At 40.1% G+C, this 21,552-nt stretch overlaps 3 protein-coding genes across 9 annotated transcripts in view; 2 read left to right on the plus strand and 1 right to left on the minus strand.

The window, feature by feature from the left end:
• Twin (twin) overlaps positions 1-21,552 on the minus strand; it is a 339,039-nt gene that overhangs the window by 16,538 nt on the left and 300,949 nt on the right. For 4 of the 6 annotated variants that reach the window (XM_064118139.1, XM_064118131.1, XM_064118146.1 and 1 more), the window contains one exon: positions 4,175-4,243. The exons of 1 other annotated variant lie outside the window; for it this stretch is intronic. In XM_064118139.1, coding sequence (XP_063974209.1) covers positions 4,175-4,243 — 69 coding nt within the window. Of the gene's footprint in view, positions 1-4,174; positions 4,244-6,217; positions 6,292-21,552 lie in introns of all 6 variants that reach the window. One more of the 6 variants, XM_064118166.1, reaches the window with a different exon arrangement.
• LOC135160927 (membrane metallo-endopeptidase-like 1) lies at positions 12,601-16,570 on the plus strand. Of its 2 annotated transcripts, none has more exons than XM_064118080.1 (16): positions 12,601-12,752; positions 12,831-13,018; positions 13,104-13,268; positions 13,340-13,644; positions 13,700-13,900; positions 13,965-14,060; positions 14,160-14,419; positions 14,491-14,581; positions 14,674-14,850; positions 14,909-15,009; positions 15,071-15,129; positions 15,207-15,258; positions 15,437-15,504; positions 15,581-15,732; positions 15,873-16,046; positions 16,124-16,570. In XM_064118080.1, exons 1-16 carry the CDS (start codon positions 12,733-12,735, stop codon positions 16,385-16,387), a joined length of 2,373 nt encoding a protein of 790 aa, XP_063974150.1. In that variant the 5' UTR covers positions 12,601-12,732; the 3' UTR covers positions 16,388-16,570. The 2 variants fall into 2 exon arrangements, with proteins under 2 accessions (XP_063974150.1, XP_063974161.1); XM_064118091.1 differs by having other exon boundaries at positions 12,840-13,018.
• LOC135160935 (neprilysin-1-like) lies at positions 16,930-21,257 on the plus strand. The gene is made up of 17 exons (XM_064118104.1): positions 16,930-17,086; positions 17,149-17,324; positions 17,448-17,612; positions 17,676-17,980; positions 18,042-18,242; positions 18,498-18,596; positions 18,711-18,852; positions 18,934-19,051; positions 19,205-19,295; positions 19,375-19,551; positions 19,626-19,726; positions 19,866-19,924; positions 19,989-20,040; positions 20,120-20,187; positions 20,264-20,415; positions 20,635-20,808; positions 20,881-21,257. Exons 1-17 carry the CDS (start codon positions 17,067-17,069, stop codon positions 21,145-21,147), a joined length of 2,367 nt encoding a protein of 788 aa, XP_063974174.1. The 5' UTR covers positions 16,930-17,066; the 3' UTR covers positions 21,148-21,257.

Here is a 21,552-nt window from a genome sequence, read left to right on the forward strand (position 1 = left end):
TTACCTTGCATCATTCGATTCAAAGACAGCTAAGCTATCTCATCGAATTAGAAAAGAAATGTAAAAATAAACAACTCTTCACACCGATGATATACGCCGGAGGTCTCTGTGCGATCCCCGAGGGAAATACAGAGAAGGAAAAAAATAATTCACGATTGCATGCACTATATCACTGGGGTTATAGCACCAGATAGCCAAGATTCGAACGTCTCTGTGGTATTAAACGCAGCGGGAGCTCGACTCTGTGTCATGATCGATTCTCGATGCAGCACGGAGAGAAAAATTCAATAAAAATTGTCAGAAAAAAATCATGAAAAGTTTACGTAGAAAAAATCCATAATTCGGGTCAATTGTATGTATTTTTTCAATTTATAAGGAGTATATAGAACATGTATATTAGACTTTTATTTAAGACATTAGTTAAGCCAATTCAATATTTTTTCAATACAGTTTTCGAGGGGTCATCAATCTGTCACAGCGATCCCACTGATTAAAGCGATAATCCCTCTACGGAAACATCTCCATCGAGACTATTCGAGGATTATGATTAGTGACTGGTGGTGAGCAATCGAATCGAAAGCGAAGCCAGATGAAGTGGGCACTCTTCGAAGGCGATAAATAATCGTCTTAACACCTCGTGCGTCCGCACAGCACCAAAATCTTTATATTCTCACGGCTATCCTCCCTCGTCCCTGATTTATCGACGCGAAATGGGTGACGCTGTGCATCGTCAGAGGGGAATAAATTCAAGTGTGCAATTGTAATGACGCGAGATCACCCCTGGTGTCTGGTCTTCGCGGTTAGCCATGGGGATTATGCCACTGGGCCCATTCAGCGCGAAGGTACGCGTGTAATAACGCCGCCCATGATAATACGCATATTATAGTAGTTTTCACCGGCGAAATGATGTTACCACGTGGCCAATGGACGAGGGTAATAGCCCACAGGCCGCGGTAAGACGCATTTTAGTAATTATGATGCATCGGAGGGACTACGGTGGCTGGATACTCCCAACTTATGTTGTAGTCGTTAATTTCAGAGCCCATGTGTACATACATGTATTTTCCGCACTCAGCGTCTCGAAGGCATCTAAATGTTTTGCAGAATTTTTCAGGACCGCAAATAACTCTTGTGATGTAGTGTTTCCCGATGTTTTGTTCTTCCAGAGACAATTAATTTTTTTAAATCTTAGAGATGAGTATCACACGAGCGAAGTGTTAAAATGAACACGCGACTTGGCTGATGCGTTACCGCGTATCTCGAAAATAAGCTGTCTCAGTCAAGATTCTGAAAAGGTATTTTTCTATGCTGAAGGTTTTGTTTTTACATTTAACATTTATAATGACGAAGACAATCGATGAGGGCGCGGTGCGATGGCACATTTCAAAGGCGAACTGGCGACTCCAGCAACCACATGCATCGAGATCTTCCTGCTCATAGTGAGCAGCAGTGGGTGCAGCAGCTAACCATCGGTATTATAATAGGGTACGCATGATAAATAATGAATAGCGTAAAACCATAATGAAATGATTTATCGTTTCTATACTCAGCGGGCTGCTGGCAATGGCTTCTTTTCGGCCTCACCTCCTCCACCCCTGAGCGCAACCGAACTCCGAATGTGCCTCGGCTGATTAAGTGTAGTGTAGCACCATTCTCTGTTATTCAATGCTATAAATCTACCCCGTGAATACACATAAACGTGCATTGGGTGGTACCGTGGGGGGCGCCCCTGCCGTGGAAAACTGGTGGGTCTTGGGATGAGGTGCATGATCAAGGTGCTTGTCATTGTGGAAGGTCATTCCCAGCGTCACCAGGGATTAATGGCGCATCGATGTGTTGGCATGTTTCAGTGGGTACCTGGTGCATCAAAGACCAGGGTGATATCCAACTGGTTAACCAGTTGGAAATCCAGCCCCCCCTCCACGTGCTAATGCCCGGAAGGCCTACTCAATGCTATTCAAGCTAACTTCCAAGTGCATCCACACATGATTCGTGACCGTGAATCTCTAATCGAACGATAAATTCCATTTGCAAATCCTATTTGTAAAGTTGTAACGCTGGAGATACTCAAGAACCGAGAGAGGGAGAGGAGCTGCATAATCCGATGGTTTGCATATTTGTGCATCCTGATATCGACAGTTTGTACATGATGATTAATCTGTTACATCGGGGTTGGGGGAGAGGAAATCGTGGGTTGTACATGGAGAGAAGGAAATTATTCAGTCTTACGGGGGATTTGTGAATCGAAGGGAGTTAGTTCATTTTTTTAAGGATCTCTTAGGAACATTTGTAGCAATGTTCTGGATTTTTTTTTGGAGACCTGTGCTCGCTTAACATCGATTTTTGAAAAGTACGATTTTAGACGTATCAGGAAATTCGTGGCTTGACGATTTTCAAAATAAAAATATCTTGTAGAAAGAGAAAACAATTTTTCCTGAAGAGGAAAACGATTTCTTGAGGACAAGACAGCGATTACTTGAAGGCCGTAACATAATTTTCTCTTAAATTTGCCCCCCCCCTCCCCCTCCCCCGGACATTCATGCACTGTTTTTCCCACACAGGAAGAGCAGAAAACTTGGCCACTAGCAATGCGAGAATATGTAATATATTCTGGGAAATACACAGTTGATTGCACCGACTGTAACTGTTGAATATTTACAGGATCAGTTGTCGATGTCGATTTTTCAGTGTTCTGTATCATTCGACGATTGAGAATGGGAGGAAAAAATCGAAGGCGCACCCAGTGAAACGAGTAGTTTTGATATTTACTGTCGGCAATGGATTTTCGCCCGGGGACGGTCTTAATCTGTCCGGCCGCCTCTCGTCGATGATCCTTGGGTGTGATTATCAATTAGCTTCGGCGCTGTGTTATTATTAGAGCGCATTAATGGCGTCACACCGAGACTGAGTTATGGGCCGCATATACCCTGCGGGTGGTTATCCGTTACGCTCCCTAGAATACATACGGTGCGTAATGCATTGTTAGTCACGGCAATCTTGTGGCTACGCCAGTGGCAGGTTTTTTTTCACCATTCGAGATATCTCAATACGAATCTTTATCATTGACGACCGTTACTTCTGGATTTGACGTCTTCAGTTATTTTGTATATCTCAGGTGGTACAGCGAGAGATGAAATCGGTGGAATTTTCGTTGCACTAATTTTCGGTTTAAATTGTCCTGTCCCGTTTTTAAAAAATCGCAACTGAGTAGACTATGATAGTTTTTTGAATCTTTGTCCTTTTTTTATCAGGAATTCTTCCCCACATGAATTACGAGCGCCAGAAGAATAATTTCCGCTGAAATTGTTGCGTTGAATATACTTTCACACATTTACAACTGATGGCTTGTCGTTATTGACGTAAGCTGCGGTCTCATCTGCACCAATAGTGAGATATGGCCGTGTTAATTTCCGCAGAATCAAGAGCACAAGCGTGACGCTTATGGGACTATGATTGAATACGTTGCGAGAAATACACCACACCCTGCAGTGAGATAGATATTGATTCTGCTTTGCCGTGATGATAAAATCCATTATGCTGATCGACAGCCGTTGATTGAAGATAACAGTGCATTGAAAATACTGATTTATCGGGGATGAAAAATGGAATATCGGCGTGAGTGGGGGTGGGAGGTGTGGATGGAGGGAGAATTTTTTAATTAAATTCTTGTGCTAGGCGCTCCTTTGATTCCCCTCATGTTCAATCGTATTTCGGTCTCTTTGACGTGATATTTCATAGGAATTTGTAGGATGGAGGATGATATCGACTGACAGGCTTTAATTAATGAGCTTATGAATTTGAAAGAAAATAATGCCGAGATTTTTCCACTGGTTTTTAAGGAAAATTCTTCGTTCATTTATGAAAAATTTATTAGTTAATTTGGGGAGTTGGAAATTCCTTTTAAATGAATGAATTTATTGCAATACCAATTCATGCGGAACACTTGGTAATAATTGATAAATTAAAATCCAATTAAAGCCAAATCAATTAGTTTGTAACAATTTATAAGGTACGGGTTTATACATGTGGGGTAAATTAAAAAGCGTCTAACACTCCGATTAGACACAAATAGCCCGTCATTATAATCGACCGGAACAATGTCCGGATGGGCTGATGAATAGAAAGTCAACAATAAACACAATGATGTACAATGTGACTAAATTGGGTTACTTACACGTTGGTCGAGTCCTGTTGGGCCTTGTCAAAGGTATCCATGGTCTCTGCGGTGGATGATTCGCTGTTACTGAAACCATACAAACAAACAAACGTCAATTATTGTCCCACCACTTCTCTTACTCAACCATCTAGTTTCCCAGTTACATTGTTATTCAACATTTTCGGCAAAACTAGTATCGTGAAATCAGGGAGAAGCACGTAACGGGATATTACCACATCAATACAATTCAACTGAATGATTTAAAACCAGCGGCGCTCCCCGTGTAATCGAATTTTCAGTCTATTTTCAATGGAATTTAAGTAATTCAATTAAACTCTATCGCGGGAATATTCCTCTCTCCAAAATTCTCTCTCTCTCTCTCTCTCAACTAAATGCGTGGGTAAACGTGCCGTGAATTTCGACGAATGAGAATGAATTACGCAGGGCACATTATCCGATAATAAATCCCGTGCATCGGAAATTACCATAAGCCCCCACTCACGTATTGTCAAAAAAAAGTCGATATCTAAAAGCGAAGCAAAAAAAAATCGAATTTTAATTCATAAAAATTATAATGCTTTCAACCGAGGGCTTGAACTTCATCGTGAGAACGATACAGTTTATGCCGTAATAATCCCTTGTCACGCGATGCCTAACAAACCCCCGGGTATTATCCCCTTGGAAACACTTACCTTCCCATTTTCATGAAAATACGCAACACAAATTTCAGTTCTTAATTTTCACATATAATACCACAAGTGGTTCAAAATTATCGAATATTTCCCGATAGATTCGTTGCAAACAAATGAAGGAGTCAAGTTTTTCAGGCTAAAAAATCACGAGTGCGAAGCACGAGTGATTTTTCCTGAAAAACTTGACGACTTCATTTGTATGCAGGGAACCTAGAGGGAAATATTCTATAATTTTGAAGCTCGAGTGGTATTCAGGGGATTATTTTTCCTATCCAAATTTCGGCCAAGGGAATTGTGCCATGACATGAAAAGAGGTTTATTTGGTTAAGTGTCGTTTGTTTACCAAAATATTCAAAAAATTATCGCTGATATTCGAGGTAGGCTATACAAAATATCAACAAATGGTGCAATTCTATTGGCTGAAATTTGGGTGGGAAAAATAATCACTGTAAAAAATTCAACTCAACAGTTTTTTCCTAAATTATTTGATAACACAGTATCGAAGTGAAACTGCAAACCGCAAATGATATGCTGATATATAATGGCATATGTACGGAGGGGCTGGCCAGGTGGGGGAGGAGGGGAGGGGGTATGTCTAACGACTCCTTGAGAGTCACATTAACGACTACCGAGCAAGTCTTCCTCTGCGTAATTCAGCCTTGACATGAATGAGGGTACATTAGACCTCCCTTCTATTCATACATCTGCATACGTAGGTGGTGGAGGATGGCTGGGGAGAAAGTATCGTCGTTAAGAGTATGAATGTTGAGGGGGAGTGGGAGGGGCAATGGCATACAGTCAAGTGTAATCAGAATTAACAATTCAGACGGTTTGGTTCGTTAGAAGGTATGAGATGTGGTGGAGGATTTTGACATTGAAGGGTCTTCACGGCGGCCATCAGCCCGAAGCTTTCTCGTGAGACGTTGCTGAACTCGGAGACTCGGCTTTTGGAGGGATTGAGATGGTGTGGTGTGGGTGGAGCGAATGGGTCTGTGAATGGTGAATGAATGTTGGTGCATCTGGGGGATTCTTTTACGAGATTATTCAAATGGCCAGTGAGGCTTGGAAACGGAGCTGGAACCAGAGGATCAAAGCTACTTCACGATGGGAAAATACTACTTCTCCTTCATGATTCGATCATTGCAGCCGTTACTCGAGGATATGCCTGAGTATTTTGGCTTTGAAGGGGGATGTCTACTGGGTGAGCTACTGACATATCTGTTCTGATGATAAATACGTAGAGGACCATTAATATTATAATATAATCATTCAATGATATTTGTTAGATTGGATGAAAGGTATTGGATGAGTTGATGGTACAAATCCCCATGTAGAAAAATTTTTGCAAATCAAGTAGATTGTACCTCACCTTCAATATTCCAAGCTTCCATTAATCTGAACAGAGAGATATCATCATCCTGTCATTATTCCCAGTACAAATGGCTGAAAATAGTGAGCAACTTTCATGAAACAATTTCTCTCCATTGAATAATTGACACAGTAGTCCAAGTTTTACGAGTGAACCGTGTACCCCTAAAATATTCAACGAGTTAGCACTGACGCCCCGGTAAATTGCTAAATGCTGCAGTACCCAGTGAGAACACCCATGTGTTGCCGTATTTAACTTTTGTCTATGAAAACTGGAATTAAATTCAGCAAGCCATAGTGCACGAAATTTTCACCGTTATTTCACGTGTAGTTATACACAATCTGATTGTGGCTTCTTCCAGGTACCTCTTGTTTTATAATAATTACCTTCCCCTGCACCCTCACACACCATCTCGGGCCCATCACAAACGACATTCTATCTTCGTTTAACACCTGACTTGGCAACATTTTCAGTGACATATATCAGGAAGTGCAGATAGCATTTGCAATGGCGAGCGAGCCACTATAATTGTAGAGCGATGAGTATAACCCATACACTCCTAGAATCACCCAGCAGGTGCACAAAAGCAGAGTGAAGAATGAGATATGAAGTGGTGTGTGAAATGAGTCAGTGAATAGCGCGAGTAGATACCAACTTGTGAGCCTTCATTAAGCTTGTTCATTACATCAGTCCCGCTCTGACCCTGCAGACGTTTTTTTCCCGTACACACTGGGGCCTCGTCATTATAATAATAAATAATTAAGTCTAGTTTGTAAATAATTAAGCTTCATGCATGGCCATTTTTTTGCCCCTGACCACCACGCTTGAACGAACTCGGCTGTTATTTATTTTTCCTTGCGATGCGTACTCACTTTTTTCTTGCAGCCGAGGAGATTATTCTGATTTTTTTATTGAATTAATTAAAAGAGTCGTCAGGGGTTGCTGCACCTAGCAATAATCCTCGCGTGGAACCACTTGGGACGGAATTGTTTATGTTACTACTTGCTGAATAAGCTTCAAATAAAGATTCCCATTAACTGTTTTCTGCGCTGTTAATATCACATACATTGTGAGAATTAGTGGATTCAGGATGTCTTAATCCTTGACTGTGGAAGTAAAAGGATGTCTTAGCGACTAACTACGACTGAAATATGGAATAAAAAATGAGAGTTTACAAATAAAATATCTGATGGATGAGTTACTGAATCTAGGGCTCTTTCACTCATTAATTAATTAATTAATTCATGAGTTTAATCGCATTCGCGAGTTGCATTTTTGAATGCACATTTTTTAATTAACTGTTCTCTCTATAGTTCAGGCGATCAATTTTCTACACAAACCAGCACAATTGCTTTCGTCCACGCCCTAAACAATTCTTAGTACAGCAATTACATTTTCCCTGTGCTGCATTTCGTTAAAATGGAAAAGAAATATAATTCCCTTAATGCATCATCTCCTCGCCGTAAAGTAGATGAAATGAAATGGTTTTTCATTTTTCCGGAAATCTGTTAAAGAGCCTCAAAGTGATGAGCGTCGGAGGTTGCCTCGGGGGATTCTCTCGTGGAAACTATGAAAGTACCTTGAGGAACCAGTCAGGACCCCCAGGGGACTATCACGAAGATTACGTAGGCGACGACGACGCGGGATCTGGGAAAGCGGCGCATGAGAGATCTTGACGGGGGATTCTACGCAGGGACAGGGACACCCGGCGAAATGGAAACAGGGATGGAAGGTGGACGTGTGACTGTAGATGATCCCTTCGTGGCTGAAATACCCGGTTGTGTACGTCAGCCCTTACTCTCCGGAGAGCCTTACTGTACGCCCACGGCGAATCCCGTGCAGATTGAGCGGTCAATCTGTTGGAACTTGGCTGCCGGAACTCGCATAGGGGTGGAAAATGGGTGACACAGCAGTCTTATCTTGCCGGAAGGGAGTGATACAAGTAATTAGTTCGGATCTCAAGTAATTTTCGGACACCTCACGATGAATTGTAACGAAATGTTTTATATTTTTTATACACAATTCTTCAATCTAGAGGTTCATCACTTTTTTATTTTGCGAATCATATTTCCAGCACGAGCATCCAACCTTCATAATTGGAGAAAAGTTTTACTAGATATATTATGTCGTGAAATCAACTACAATACACACAATTTGTTTTTAATATATTCCCATAACAAACAATTTTCTATTGTCCTACTGACTGTATTGATCTGCTGTCTAAATAATAATTCTGAATAGGAGCAGAATTTTCTTCCTAATTTTGTCTCCACGAAGTGAAACCAAGAAGATAAAATCCGACGAACTGAATAAGCCAGACGGATGGAGGTTCGACGTGCCGAAAATAGCCAATTTTCATGCAAATTATATTTCCCTTGTCCCCATGAAACTAAATGAAAAGAATAAAACGAAAATGAAAAGTGTAAGACTGAAAAAAAAGGCAGATAAAAGAACAGACTAGACTGTGAAGTGAGGTATAATTTGGTCAAAAAGACCGTGGATGGAAAATTCACTTTGATAATGAGCTCCACTTTCAACGACATCCGAGGGACACAGGGGGTGGTGGGAGGGGGAGGCTACGAGCTGAGAATAATATAACTTGAATATTCCAGGCAGGAGTGAGAGTAGTGTGGTTAATTAAACTGAATTTAGGACTTTGAAAGTTGAGTTTTCATCAAGAGTTAAAAGGTAAAAGATACTTGGATAATTACATGATACCTGATCATGACACCCGGCTTAATGACATCACAAGGCTCCCACTAACAGTGTCAAAAAATACTTTAGGGATATCTGCGTTGGGTAGGCGAAAAAAAATTCATAAAGAACCTGAATTTATCAGCACTCTTTTTTCATCTACACACGCACGTGGAATTTAATTAGCGCGGCGGGCTCTTTCAGTATCTCCACAGACTCCACTATGGATCCTTCGTGTGTCCCGGCATTTAAAATGGAGCCTTGATTGCCTAGATAAAGCCCCGTATAACCACGTGGGTCTACCTTTTGAGTCTCAAACGAGAGTACCAATGTTTCTCATGGGTTTTCTCAGTTGCCGCACGTGTAGTATTCACCCTCATAGCTGGGGGAGGGGAAACCATAGAAAAATATACTGTAGAACACGTAAGGATGCACGATCGATCTCCGATATCCCTGGGTAAAAGCCTCAAATACCAAAGCCGATTTGCCGCGCGAAAGACATTTAAAATGAAAAATAAAATGTTCTTATTTTGTAATGAAATCAGCGATAAAAAAACACACGAGCAAACAAATAAACGAGAATTTCTAGGAACTATCGTGGCAAGTGTGCAAGTCTCTTCTGTTTTCACTGGTGAAAAAAGTTGACTCGAATCCCTTTGCTATAAGCGCTTCTTCTCTCGTTCTAGTGTTTATTTTTCTTCCTTTCATTCTGTCCTTTATTTTTCTATTAACCTGGCAAACTGGGTAAATCGACTGGAGGGGGAAAATTCGCCGAAGGTGCACAGATGCGTCGGACCGATTAAAACCTGTGAGTGCGCGCAGCCCGATGTTGCGACACACGACATTCCTCGAAATCACAGAGTTAATTAAGATCTCGACAAAGTATTCCGGAGAGGCTGGATAACCCGGCGAAAGGTAAGATGCTGGGGTCGACTGGCTCTGGGCCCTTTTCCCAAGCCATCATTGACGACAGATTCGTCAGGGCCGATGGTGCCAAGCTTTTTACACTCTAATTTTTCCTCAAAACATTACAAATAAAAAGAAATTTCAGCACATGACGAGTTTTCGGAGAAATTCATGGAAAATGGTTGCAAATTACAGGCACTTGGTAGTAAATATTCACTTGCCCTTATTTACGTCACTTACAGTCAATGAAAGTCAGTCATTTTCACCCGCTCTCCCCTAATAATTAAAAAAACCACTTGGCTGCCATAAATAAAAACATAAAGAGAAATAAAGTTTTAGCCGGAACGAAAGCTTCAATTAGCAGGGAAAATTTCCCACCATAAATGTGCTCATTACTCATCACTCCGAAATTTCCATTCCAGGAGAGTTTCATTAATTTTTAAGATTATGCGACTCTCGGCACGAGCCCCATAATGAATGAGTATTGAATTGTCGACGAGCTCTCCCTTTGCCACGACAAGATTTTATCACCAAGCTGCACCGAGAGGGCCCATAAATCTTTATCTATGAAATTTAATAGCCCGAGATACGGCGAAGGCACTCTAGCAAGGCAAATTTATATTTTCTAATGACTCGAGTTAATTTATGTCCTCCAATTTGCTAGGCGCTTGAAGCCGGTCTACGCTATTTTCATACGTATCCCAGGTGCATTAATGCACTCGACCCTTTTCCAACGTTGTACTCGTAATATGCAAATATTTCGTTGATTTGCGCGTACGAAAACTCGAGTGAGGGAGGGAATATGTATGTTTGTAATACATGCGAGAACATGGAAATTTGTTGAGTACACAAGTTTGATGCGCCAGGATGCAACTAGTAACTGTAAACTCAAGACATCTTCGTGATGTCGGATGAAATATACATGTACATTGGGTGGGTACACCTGAGGGTTGGAAAACATCGATACAAGTTGTCGGTGAGTAACGGAACGGCTTCCGAAACTGGAAAGTTAGTGTGGATGAGGACTGGCGATGTGCACGAAATAAACCGAGCAGTTTCATCCAACGATAAGGACTAACATTCAAATGGCTTTTTAACGCTGTGAGCTAATCCCCCGGTGAGATTAGTGGGATTAACCGCCGTCGTATTCTTAGTGTCACCGACTCAGACGCTTTATGAAAATGGAACCCCATCCCACCCACGAACAGGTTGCCAAGGAAGAGCGGGAGAGCCTCCGTTAGACGGAAATTTCAACCTCCAACGGAAGACAAGAGGCAACTTTGTGACGTGAGGCAAATTTATTCGCCAGCAGTGAAATAATTTCGTCTGCCAGGCACTGACTCTCCGGGCTTTTTCATTAGATGACAACTCAGCAGACGTACACGAATTATTTACCCCCGGTGTTTCATGTCAGACCACTTCAATACTTTTTCGACTTCTCCAATGGGGGAGTGTGTTTACGGGAGTCTCTGGGTGGCGCAGTTGGAAAAGTCGAGGAACATTTTTGGGGGGAAATGATTTTGACTAGTGAAGCGGAACGACGGGAAATCGAATGGATTGAGGGTTCAAGATGGCTGACCCTATTTTCGAGATGGGAAAAGAGCGTGACACGTAAAAAAAAATCATGTCAAATATATCGATTGGTAAATTCATGCAGAAGAAATGCACAACTCAAGGAGAGATTTTACTTATCAAAGTAAAAAACTCATAATTTTTTATTTCCATTCCTTTTTTATGAAATTTATCAAATATTCCTCTAACGATATTACAAATATGTTGTCCTCAGAAATGAGGTTTTTTCCGAAGAATTTCTCTTCGCGGTTATTGTTCCGCAATTTACTCAGCATAATTCTCCTCGTCGAGTAATGGGAGGAAAAAATTGCAGTTGATATGGCTCTCAGCTTGGTGCTGAAACATGTGGAATGAAGATCATCTGACAATAATACCTCATACAGGCTATATACCTTCTGGCTTAGTTGGCTAAATCGAAAAAGTTCGGACGGCACGTGTGTAACCAATGGAAGAAGGCAAGGGTGAAACAACGAAAAATAAAATAGAATACCTATGGTTCTTGACAGCGAAAAAGTTGGGTAAAAAAGGTTAAAACAACTGGAATGAGTTCAAAAGTGGAAATATGTTTCGGTTTACTTGGCTCGGGGAGAATGAAACCGTGAAATCTTGATAAACTCGATTACTCGGCGAGTTCACTTCGGTATGGTGGTGTGGCAGAAGGGCCAAACGGGGTTAATACCAGTTTTCCACAACGAGTGTATACACGACCAGAGCTAAAATGTCATTAAATGTAACACAAATTTACGCGCCCTCAGTTTAACTGCTTTATAAGTATTTTATCAGGTTCATATTATTAAGAAGGTGGAGTTGGACTTCTGCGCTCTGCAGCTTCAGAGGATACAGTGTGCTGGCAATGTCTAACGTTGATGAGTCTTTCGCAGTTATTAAACTCCCCTTCCGGGGGTGGGAGGAAAGGAGAGGGAGTTGAAAATTAAATTGAAGAGTTCAATCATGAAGGGGTCGATGTATCCGCTGAGAAAAAGTGGATTATCTCTAGAAAACGTAAATGTTCATTCCTGGCATAAGAACAAAATCGTTTGCAAATGATGATTCAATTGTGGATTAATTTTACCCCAGAATGATTTCCATGAAAAAAAAATTGTTTTTTATTTAAGATCACCAACTCAACTTTGTAATTGCTCGCGAAAAAAACCTGGCCAAAGCTGGACGGTCAATTATCTTGCTAAGGAGGATGCACGTTGCACTATTATATGCACTGACGGATAGCATTCAAGGCGCATCCGCTTTAACATTGGTACAAATAACCGAGTGCTGGATGTTTAAATTGCGATGTTCTATGGTCTCGGTTTAACGCAGGTCCTACTGAATATCCTGATGTCATCATGGCATGGAAAGTAATTGGGTGAGGACGACATATTTCGATCCACATTGTACTTGACGTGATCAGTATTTTTTATACATATTTAAAAAAGACTATCAGAATTTTTAGAATTTTACTGGTGGCGAATGCGGTATTTGGGAAGAATTTGAAATTCGAAGAATTTCCCGACGATTCTCCGGAATATGACAGCAATATTGCGTGGCTATTTCGTAATAGAGGGAGCGAAGGGGATGTTGAGAAGACGGAAGAATTCAAAGTTTGCCAGACAGACACCTGTAAAGGACTCGGTGAGTGGATGATCGGGAAGTGGCGACAAATGTCGGATTGTGGAATAGATTTATTTATTTTTTTGATTTTTTTTTATTCTTCCAGCAAAATTATTTCTGAGCGGTATGAATAAATCGGTTGATCCCTGTGACAATTTCTATGAATATGCCTGCGGAGCATGGAATGACAAATTCGATTTGATACCGCCTTATGAAGAGTCCTGGGGACATTCGGCGATGTTTCAGGAACTCGTGACGAAGAGAGTCAAAGGTATCACACTGTTTTGATTTTTCATTCCTTGTGATTGAATCATTAAAATTTTCCCCATGACTTATGATCAGGGATCTTGGAATCGGCACCTCAACCCAGTGACATTTTACCCGTGAGACAGGCGAAGAAACTGTACATGTCCTGCATGGATCAGGAGGCGCGGGAGAAACGGGGACTGGAGCCGTTGGAGTCCATCATAATTCGGACCGGAGGGTGGCCGATGATTATGGATCCGGAAGAATGGTATGGAGGGGATCAATCTTGGCAAGAGATTGAGAAGAATTACTTCTACGTCAGCGGCAGGTTCACTTTCTACGATATTGAAGTCCCGTGGTGGAGAAAACTGATCCGGCAGGACTTTGAGGGAACCATAACTGTATGTTTATTATTCATGAAACAACTGAGATTTTTTATTGACACAAATTTCGCAGATCGAACCTGCTCATCTACCATTCTATAAGGAGTTGAGGGCTGCACGGAAAAATTCTACGGAGGAAGCGTTGAAAACATACGCAAATATAATTGAAAAAGTTGCTAAGGAATTTATTAAACACAATGGCGCCGCTGTAACCAAAGAGATGTTGCGGGAGGATGTTGAGGCTCTAATTACCTTCGACAAAAAACTGTATAAGGTATGGTACAGAATATTCTGCCAAAATGCTTCGGTCTTTTATGCTCAATCAAACGTTTTTTTAGATGATTGAAGACACTAATGATTACCAAGAACGAACACTTCGAGAGTTTATCCAAAATTATACTGACAAGGTGACTGATCTCTCAAAGAGGGATCAAGTAAGTAATTACAATTAATGAAATTATTCAAGTTTTTGTTTTTTTTTCTCATTTTGTTTTTCGCTATTTTGATTATCGTGTTGATTTATCTACATTCAGATCGACTTTGAAACTCTTTTCAAAATGTTGTTTGGAATGGAGAACATTGAGATTAAAGATTCCACCGAGTTAGTGGTTCGATCATCACCTTATTACAGTAATCTAACAGTATTGTTAAAAGAGACGCCCATCCGAACTGTTGCCAATTACATTCACTGGAATTTCGTTAGCCGAATGCTGGTGTATACAACGGAAAACTTGAAGGATACATTTAATGAGCTGAAGGAGGAAGAGACAGGTGTTGGAACGGAGGAACCTCGGTAGTTATGGCAATAATTTTCATACAATGCAAGTTCGTTTCGTCAGCTTCATGGATTGTTGTGATTTCTAGATGGCAAGAATGTGTGGACCAGAACAAAATGATACATGCCGCTTCCTATGCCTTTGCCACGAAATATTTTGATAAAAGAACAGAGAAAGCGGTGAGTGATTGACTCTTAAAAGCCGGTAATATCGAACCACAAATGAATTCCAGATTTGTCAAGTGCATCTTTCCAACATTTTTCCCTATTAGGCATCAGAAATGACGGAAAATATTCGTGAAGAAATGTTATCACAAATCGACCGGTCAAATTGGCTTGATGATGATGCGAAAAAACTATCGAAGGAAAAATTGAGCGATATCAAAGTGTTCCTCGGATTTCCGGGCTGGTATAAAAACAAAACTGCAGTTATGAATTCATACAAAGGGGTTAGTATCAAGGTAATTAATGATTGTTTTTGTAATTTAATGGATTAATTGTGCACAGCTGAGCATTGGCTACGACTACTTCGAGAATATTCTGAGTTACGAGAAATACGAAGTGCGAGAGAAGTTGCGATACTATAAGAACGAAAAGGAGGAAGAACCGTAAGTTATGAAATAATTTCTTCAACTAAACTTTAAGTATTGATCACATTTTAATTTCTAGCTGGGATATTGAACCTGTGGTTGTCGATGCCTTGTACGGACCACACGATAATTATATAAGTAAATGACTGATAGTAGCATGTTATCCTTCTAGTAATTGGGATGATTACAAAATTTCTAACGGACATTTTTTACAGATATGCCCGCTGCTGATTTCCAACCACCATTATTCACTCCACATCTTCCTGAGTGAGTATTTTTGAAATGATATCCCTTTCCTTCTTTTACGTGATTTTCTTATTTATGGCTTCTGGCCACTTTTTAATAAATTTCTGGGACCCTATTTTCTATCCCTTTAAAATTCTTTTGATATTCCTCAAAAATTGGCCGACCAGAAAAATCGATTTAATCCGCTTTCTTTCGGCAGTAATATCAATTACGGAATCGTTGGCTGCGTAATAGGCCATGAGATGGGACATGGATTCGACGATTCAGGTAAGTGTCAAAGGAATTAGGGCCTTATAGTGATCACAGTTAATGGTCTGATTTATTGATTTGACAACTGCTGCAGGAATTAAACTGGGGAAGGATGGTAAGAAAAGTAAATTATCGAACGACATGATAGAATTGTATTACAAGCGCGCTGAATGCTTCTTGGACCAATACAATGAGTATTGGGGTGTAACAGAACCCACATACGATGATACGACTCCAGGATATGGAGTGAGTATCAGTAAATGAAGTAAAATTGTAATTTTCCCTGAATGTTTGAGATTTTTTCCCTGCTATTTCTGAAGAAATTATCAAGAAAAAGAATCAGGAATAGATAAATAAATAAAAAGCAAATATCGATCATTTCGTAGCGAGGAAGTTTGGGACGCAAGACCAGGGGCGAAAATATTGCCGATACAACCGGACTTCACTCGGTGTTCGAGGCCTATCGAAAATTACGAGCGAAGAAAGGCACACCTGACGAAAAATTGCCTGGTTTCGAGGATTACACCGATGAACAGATGTTCTTCATGTCATTCGCATTTGTGAGTCTTAATAATGCCCTTCTCCTACAGTGATCCTATTCACATGATATTATTTTCATAAAAAAATGTCTCCGTAGGTTTGGTGTGAAGTTCAAAAGCCAGAATATGCGAAAAAGATGAAGGAAATGGATGTCCACAGTCCTGGCAGGTTGAGAGTGATTGGGGCAGTGTCAAATACCAACGATTTCGCCCGAGCTTTCCAATGCCCGAAGGGAAGTGCCATGAATCCTGAGGATAAGTGCAATATTTGGAAAGCTGAGAAAGAATTCCTGATCAATGAAGTCGACAAATCATCGTGCGACAGAAGAAAACGCAGCAGATGGGCCTTGAACGGGTGGTGATTTTTACAACGATAATTAAATATGTTTAATGTTGATAAAAAGATCTATCCCGTTCTTATCTTCAAGTCAACACCTTGAAGAGCACATTTTAACAAAAAAGACTCATCTATCTTGGTGATGTGTACATGTATCCACTCCCCCATAAAAATATCGTTATGAAATAAAAAATGATTTTAAAGATGACTTTAATTGTTCTGACACTTATTACTCTGAAATCCCTACCGTGCATATCTTCACATTATTCTCTTAGAACCCTATCTAATTCATCCGACGAACTGCTAATGTATTACCGATAGTCACTAGTGACTGTGTGTGCCTACCCGAACTCGATAGCCTTCCTCATCCTCTATCGTTTGCCCAAGGTCCCTTTGGCGAAATCTACATCCCCTTTCATTCTGTAATGGGAATACATATCCGTTCGATGACGTATCAGCATAATTATTATTAATCGAGCCTGGACTGTCAATGGGTGCAAATGTATGAGTATGGTTTAGATGGGCCTGACTATCAATTATCATTTATGTGAGGATGCACATTGTACAGTGATACCTATTCACGGAGATCGTTCAAGGTACATCCGGTATGACATTAGTTCAAATAACAGAGCGCACGGTGTTTAATTGATGATGCTGGATCACTCTGGTTGAGTGAATATCCCTTGTCACAGAAACACCATACCATGGCGTCAAGAGTAATTGGGTGAGTATTGTGGAATATGACGACTGTGGTATTTTTCTAATCAATACCATTTCAATTTGTAGAATTCTTTTGGTTGTCAATGCAGTAGTTTTTGCGAGGAATGTCGAATTCGGAAGCTTCCACGATAATTCCGAAGAGGACGACAGCGATATTACATGGCTATTTGCTGATCAGCCAGAGAAAGAGAGGAAGGAGGGAGAGGTGAAAGTTTGCAGAACAGAGGCATGCGAAATCCTCGGTAATAAGAATTGAAATATTTTTCAGAATGCAGGGAGAGGCAACACTGAATTGCTGCCGAAAGAGTGAAAGAATCAGCCACCTGTCTACTAAATATATTTCTCTATGTATTGGATTCTTCTAGGAAAAGAATTTCTGAGCAGTATGAATAAATCAGCCGATCCTTGTGACGATTTCTATGATTACGTATGTGGAGCATGGACGGGAAAAACCGATATAATACCACCTTATGAACCCGCTTGGGGTCGCCCACAGCTATTTCAATTGACTGTGCATAAGCGAATTAAAGGTACCAGACTGGGTCAAAGAATCATTCCTATTTTAATTATTTATTTGGGGAAAAATCATTTAGGTATTTTGGAATCGGAGCCACAACCCACTGACATTTTACCCGTGAGACAAGCGAAGAAAATGTACAGATCCTGTATGGATGTGGAGGCACGAGAGAAACGAGGACTCGAACCCCTGGAGTCAATCCTCATTCGAACCGGTGGTTGGCCGATGGTCATGGAACAGGAGGAGTGGTTTGAGGGGGATCTCTCTTGGCAGGAAATCGAGAAGAATTATTTTTACGTCAATGGGAAACTCACTTTCTACGATATCGGAAGTTCCTGGTGGAAGCTAATGGTGTACACATCATCAGATACTGCCATAACTGTGAGTCATAAATGTAGATTTTTATGAAAGGTATGGCAGCTAACTTCAAGCTATCTATTAGATTGAGCCTGGCTCACAACCATTCCGGCATCTGTTTCCCAGTAAACGTTGGGAAGCTTCAGAAAAGCAGAAGGAGTCGTACGCTACGTTGATTGAAAATATTGCCAAAGAGTTCATCAAACATAACAACGCGGCTGTCACTGATGAGATGTTGAAAAAAGATGTCGAGGCGTTAGTGGCTTTTGATATGGAATTGGCTGAGGTAAGATCTTACTTGTTAGGTGGATGGAACAGCCGCAAGGGCGGGAGGAAACTGCTTTCTCAGAAAGAAGATTGAAAAAACGTTGAGTGAATTTGTATTTGATGAATGTTCCATGAGCCAATCTAATTTAAGAATACGTATTCTGAAAGTAGTTAGAACTGAGGAATATTGACTGTTAAATGAGACTTGTACATAATTAACGATTTCATTTATCATCCATATTCAATAATTTTGTGATTCACGTTATTCCTGAAGCTGACAGATTCAGATGAAGATGAACCGACGGAAGAAGACGTGGAACACTTTTTAAAGGAATACAATGGAAATGTGACCGATTTCTCGGACAAAGATAAGGTGCGTAGCTAAAACCAGAACTAGAGTTTTGACGCTTTTGTGGAAAAGGATAATGCCAATTACACGAAGCTCTCTATTATTCTATGTATATTTATGAGCTCTTCCGACTTGCAGATTGCCTTCGAAAATCTTTTCAAAATGGTATTTGAAATGGAGAACATTAAAATCACTCCATCCACTAAAATGGCTGTCCGCCATCCGACATATTATAGCAATCTAACAGCATTGTTAAAAGAGACACCCCTCCGAACTGTTGGTAAGATGTTGATAAAATTGCGGTATTGATATTAGTCGGATAGTGTGCAAAAAATCAGTAATTTCATCTTCTTCATCGCAGCGAACTACATCCATCTAAATTTTGTGTCTGGAATGCTTTATCATACTACGGAAAAAATGCAGAAGATAGCCAATAACTTCAGGAGCAAAGAGATTGGAACACCACAGGGGAAACCGCGGTAATTATTGTTCGAGTGGTAATATTTCTTCCTGGGTAGAGAAATATTCAGTGATAACTCCGTTAACATGAACAAAAGTTAATTGAATTTACAATTTCGGAATTTACCGGAAATTTCTGTGAAAAAATCGTAATCGGGTGTAATACTTTCTAGTTGGATGGAATGTGTACACAACATCAAAATGGACCACGCTTCTTCATATGCGTTTGTCACGAAGTATTTTACCAAATATACAGAGAAAGCTGTAAGTGTTTCATGATCTGACATACGTCCTTCGACGCCTAATAATTTTTAAGCACTTTCAATATTTTTTATTCACTCAGGCATTAGAAATGCTGAAGAATATTCGTGAAGAAATGGAATCGCAAATCGAGGATTCAAATTGGCTTGACGATGAGGCTAAAGAGCTTTCAAAAGATAAATTAAGAAGCATGCGAATCTTTCTTGGGTTCCCGGAGTGGTATCGCAACAGAACCGCTGTTATGAATTCATACAAAGGGGTTGGTAATCAACATTATAATGTGATCATAGTTCGAGTTATGTTCCCTCACAAATTAATCGTTTTTCAATTTAGCTAAAAGTTGGATACGACTATTTCGAGAATATTTTGAGTTACCAGAAATATGTAATACGAGAGAAGTTGAGAGAGATGAAAGGAGAAACTAAAGATGAAAGGTGAGTATTCAAAGAGTACTTTTTTCAATGTTTCCTTTTAATGTTATTTTCCTTTCGTATTCTTTACATAATTATTCTCTGGCTGAAGCCTCTCTGTCTTGCCTTTTCGAATAAAAACTAATTAAAATATGATATCTAGTTGGGGTATCGAGCCTGTGATTGTCAACGCTATGTACGGGCCATCGCAAAATATCATAAGTATATAGTTGATAAAGATATTTTATTTTTGGAATTTCAAAATATTGAAGGCCATCTTTTTCAGATCTTCCTGCCGCTGATTTCCAACCGCCCCTGTTTACTCCAAATCTTCCTGAGTAACTACTTTTCGCACATATTCTATCCTATTTATTTTTTAATATAAGTTGGCATAATCGGAATTATGTTTCTCTGCAGTTACCTCAATTACGCATTGGTTGGCTGCGTAGTAGGGCACGAAATGGGACATGGCTTTGATGATTCTGGCAAGTATCGCTAAGATTACACTGTTATTTTTTAAATAATCAATTCACTGAGTCAATCGCATGACGATTGTTATAGGTATTCAGATGGGCAAAGACGGCAAGGATACGAAAATATCCGATGACATGATAGAATTGTATTACAAACGAGCTGAATGCTTTTTGGATCAGTTCAATGAATACTGGGGTGTAACAGAAGTCACATCCGAATATGAAACTCCACGATATGCGGTGAGTAATGATCGTTATCCACGATTTTTTTCTTTCGGGTTCACAAGAAGATTTGACACAAAGCTCTTAAGATTCTTCCACGAATCTCTGGAAGATGTTTGAAAGGCAGAAAATGTTCTACGCTGAAATTTTTATTGGATTCTTCTCACCGTGTACATTATTGTGAAAATTAGAGGTATAATTGATAACCAAGATGCTACTCTTAATAATTATTTAAAGGATTCAAGTATTGGACGCAGGACAAGAGGTGAAAACATTGCCGACACAACTGGACTTCACTCGGTGTTCGAAGCCTATCGAAAATTGCGAAAGAGGACGGGCAGACCCGATGAAAAAATACCTGGCTTTGAGGAGTATACGGATGACCAAATGTTCTTCATTTCATTCGGATCTGTGAGTTTCGATAATGCCATCTCCTAGGATAATGCTATTTAAATGATATAATCATAACAAATGTCTCTGTAGACTTGGTGTGGGGTTCAGAGACCAGAATTTGCTAAAATGATGGCCGAGGGCGATTCCCATAGTCCCGGTAGATTGAGAGTGATTGGGGCAGTGTCAAACACCAACGATTTCGCCAAAGCTTTTCAATGCCCGAAGGGAAGTGCCATGAATCCTGAGGATAAGTGCAACATTTGGAAAGCTGAGGATGAATTTCTCGCCAATGAAGTGAACAAATTATCATGCGACAGGAGGAGACGCAGCAGCCGATGGGCTTTGAATGTTTGGTGATTTCTACTCCAAAACTTGATGTTAAACAATAATATTTGACAGTTGACGTCATAAATTTGTATATGTTAATATGAATATCCTTCCGAAATAAAGAAATTCTGAATAATAAATTTGATTTCTCTCAAATTATTTTCGCGACCACATCCTCTTGTTTGTAATACTATCTGCAATAGAAGTTGTACTGCCGATTTTTTTTCAAAGTCAGAAGCTCTCTCTGTATAAATTCCTTTACTTGGAAATTCTTTTCCCTCTCTCATTAAATACTTCAGATTTGTGATGAGCGAGCTTTTGTGAATTTGTGAATAGCCGATGATCGCTTATTTAGCATCTCACCGATAACATATAATCGGCCTAGACTAGTGGAATCGAGAATCGGCCATTCCATAGCGAACCGAATATTGGCCG

The sequence above is a fragment of the Diachasmimorpha longicaudata genome, chromosome 1 (genome assembly GCF_034640455.1).
Source record: "Diachasmimorpha longicaudata isolate KC_UGA_2023 chromosome 1, iyDiaLong2, whole genome shotgun sequence".
In the NCBI taxonomy this organism is placed as follows: domain Eukaryota; kingdom Metazoa; phylum Arthropoda; class Insecta; order Hymenoptera; family Braconidae; genus Diachasmimorpha; species Diachasmimorpha longicaudata.

Bases quoted from the DNA above. Each gene is read 5' to 3' on its own strand.
- LOC135160927 (XM_064118080.1), top strand. From the start codon at position 12,733: ATGGCATGGAAAGTAATTGG. The intron at 14,582-14,673 runs GTGAGTGATTGA...TTTCCCTATTAG, and splicing joins ATAAAAGAACAGAGAAAGCG to GCATCAGAAATGACGGAAAA. The intron at 15,010-15,070 runs GTAAGTTATGAA...TTTAATTTCTAG, and splicing joins AACGAAAAGGAGGAAGAACC to CTGGGATATTGAACCTGTGG.
- LOC135160935 (XM_064118104.1), top strand. From the start codon at position 17,067: ATGGCGTCAAGAGTAATTGG. The intron at 17,087-17,148 runs GTGAGTATTGTG...TTCAATTTGTAG, and splicing joins ATGGCGTCAAGAGTAATTGG to AATTCTTTTGGTTGTCAATG. The intron at 18,853-18,933 runs GTAAGATGTTGA...TCTTCATCGCAG, and splicing joins GACACCCCTCCGAACTGTTG to CGAACTACATCCATCTAAAT.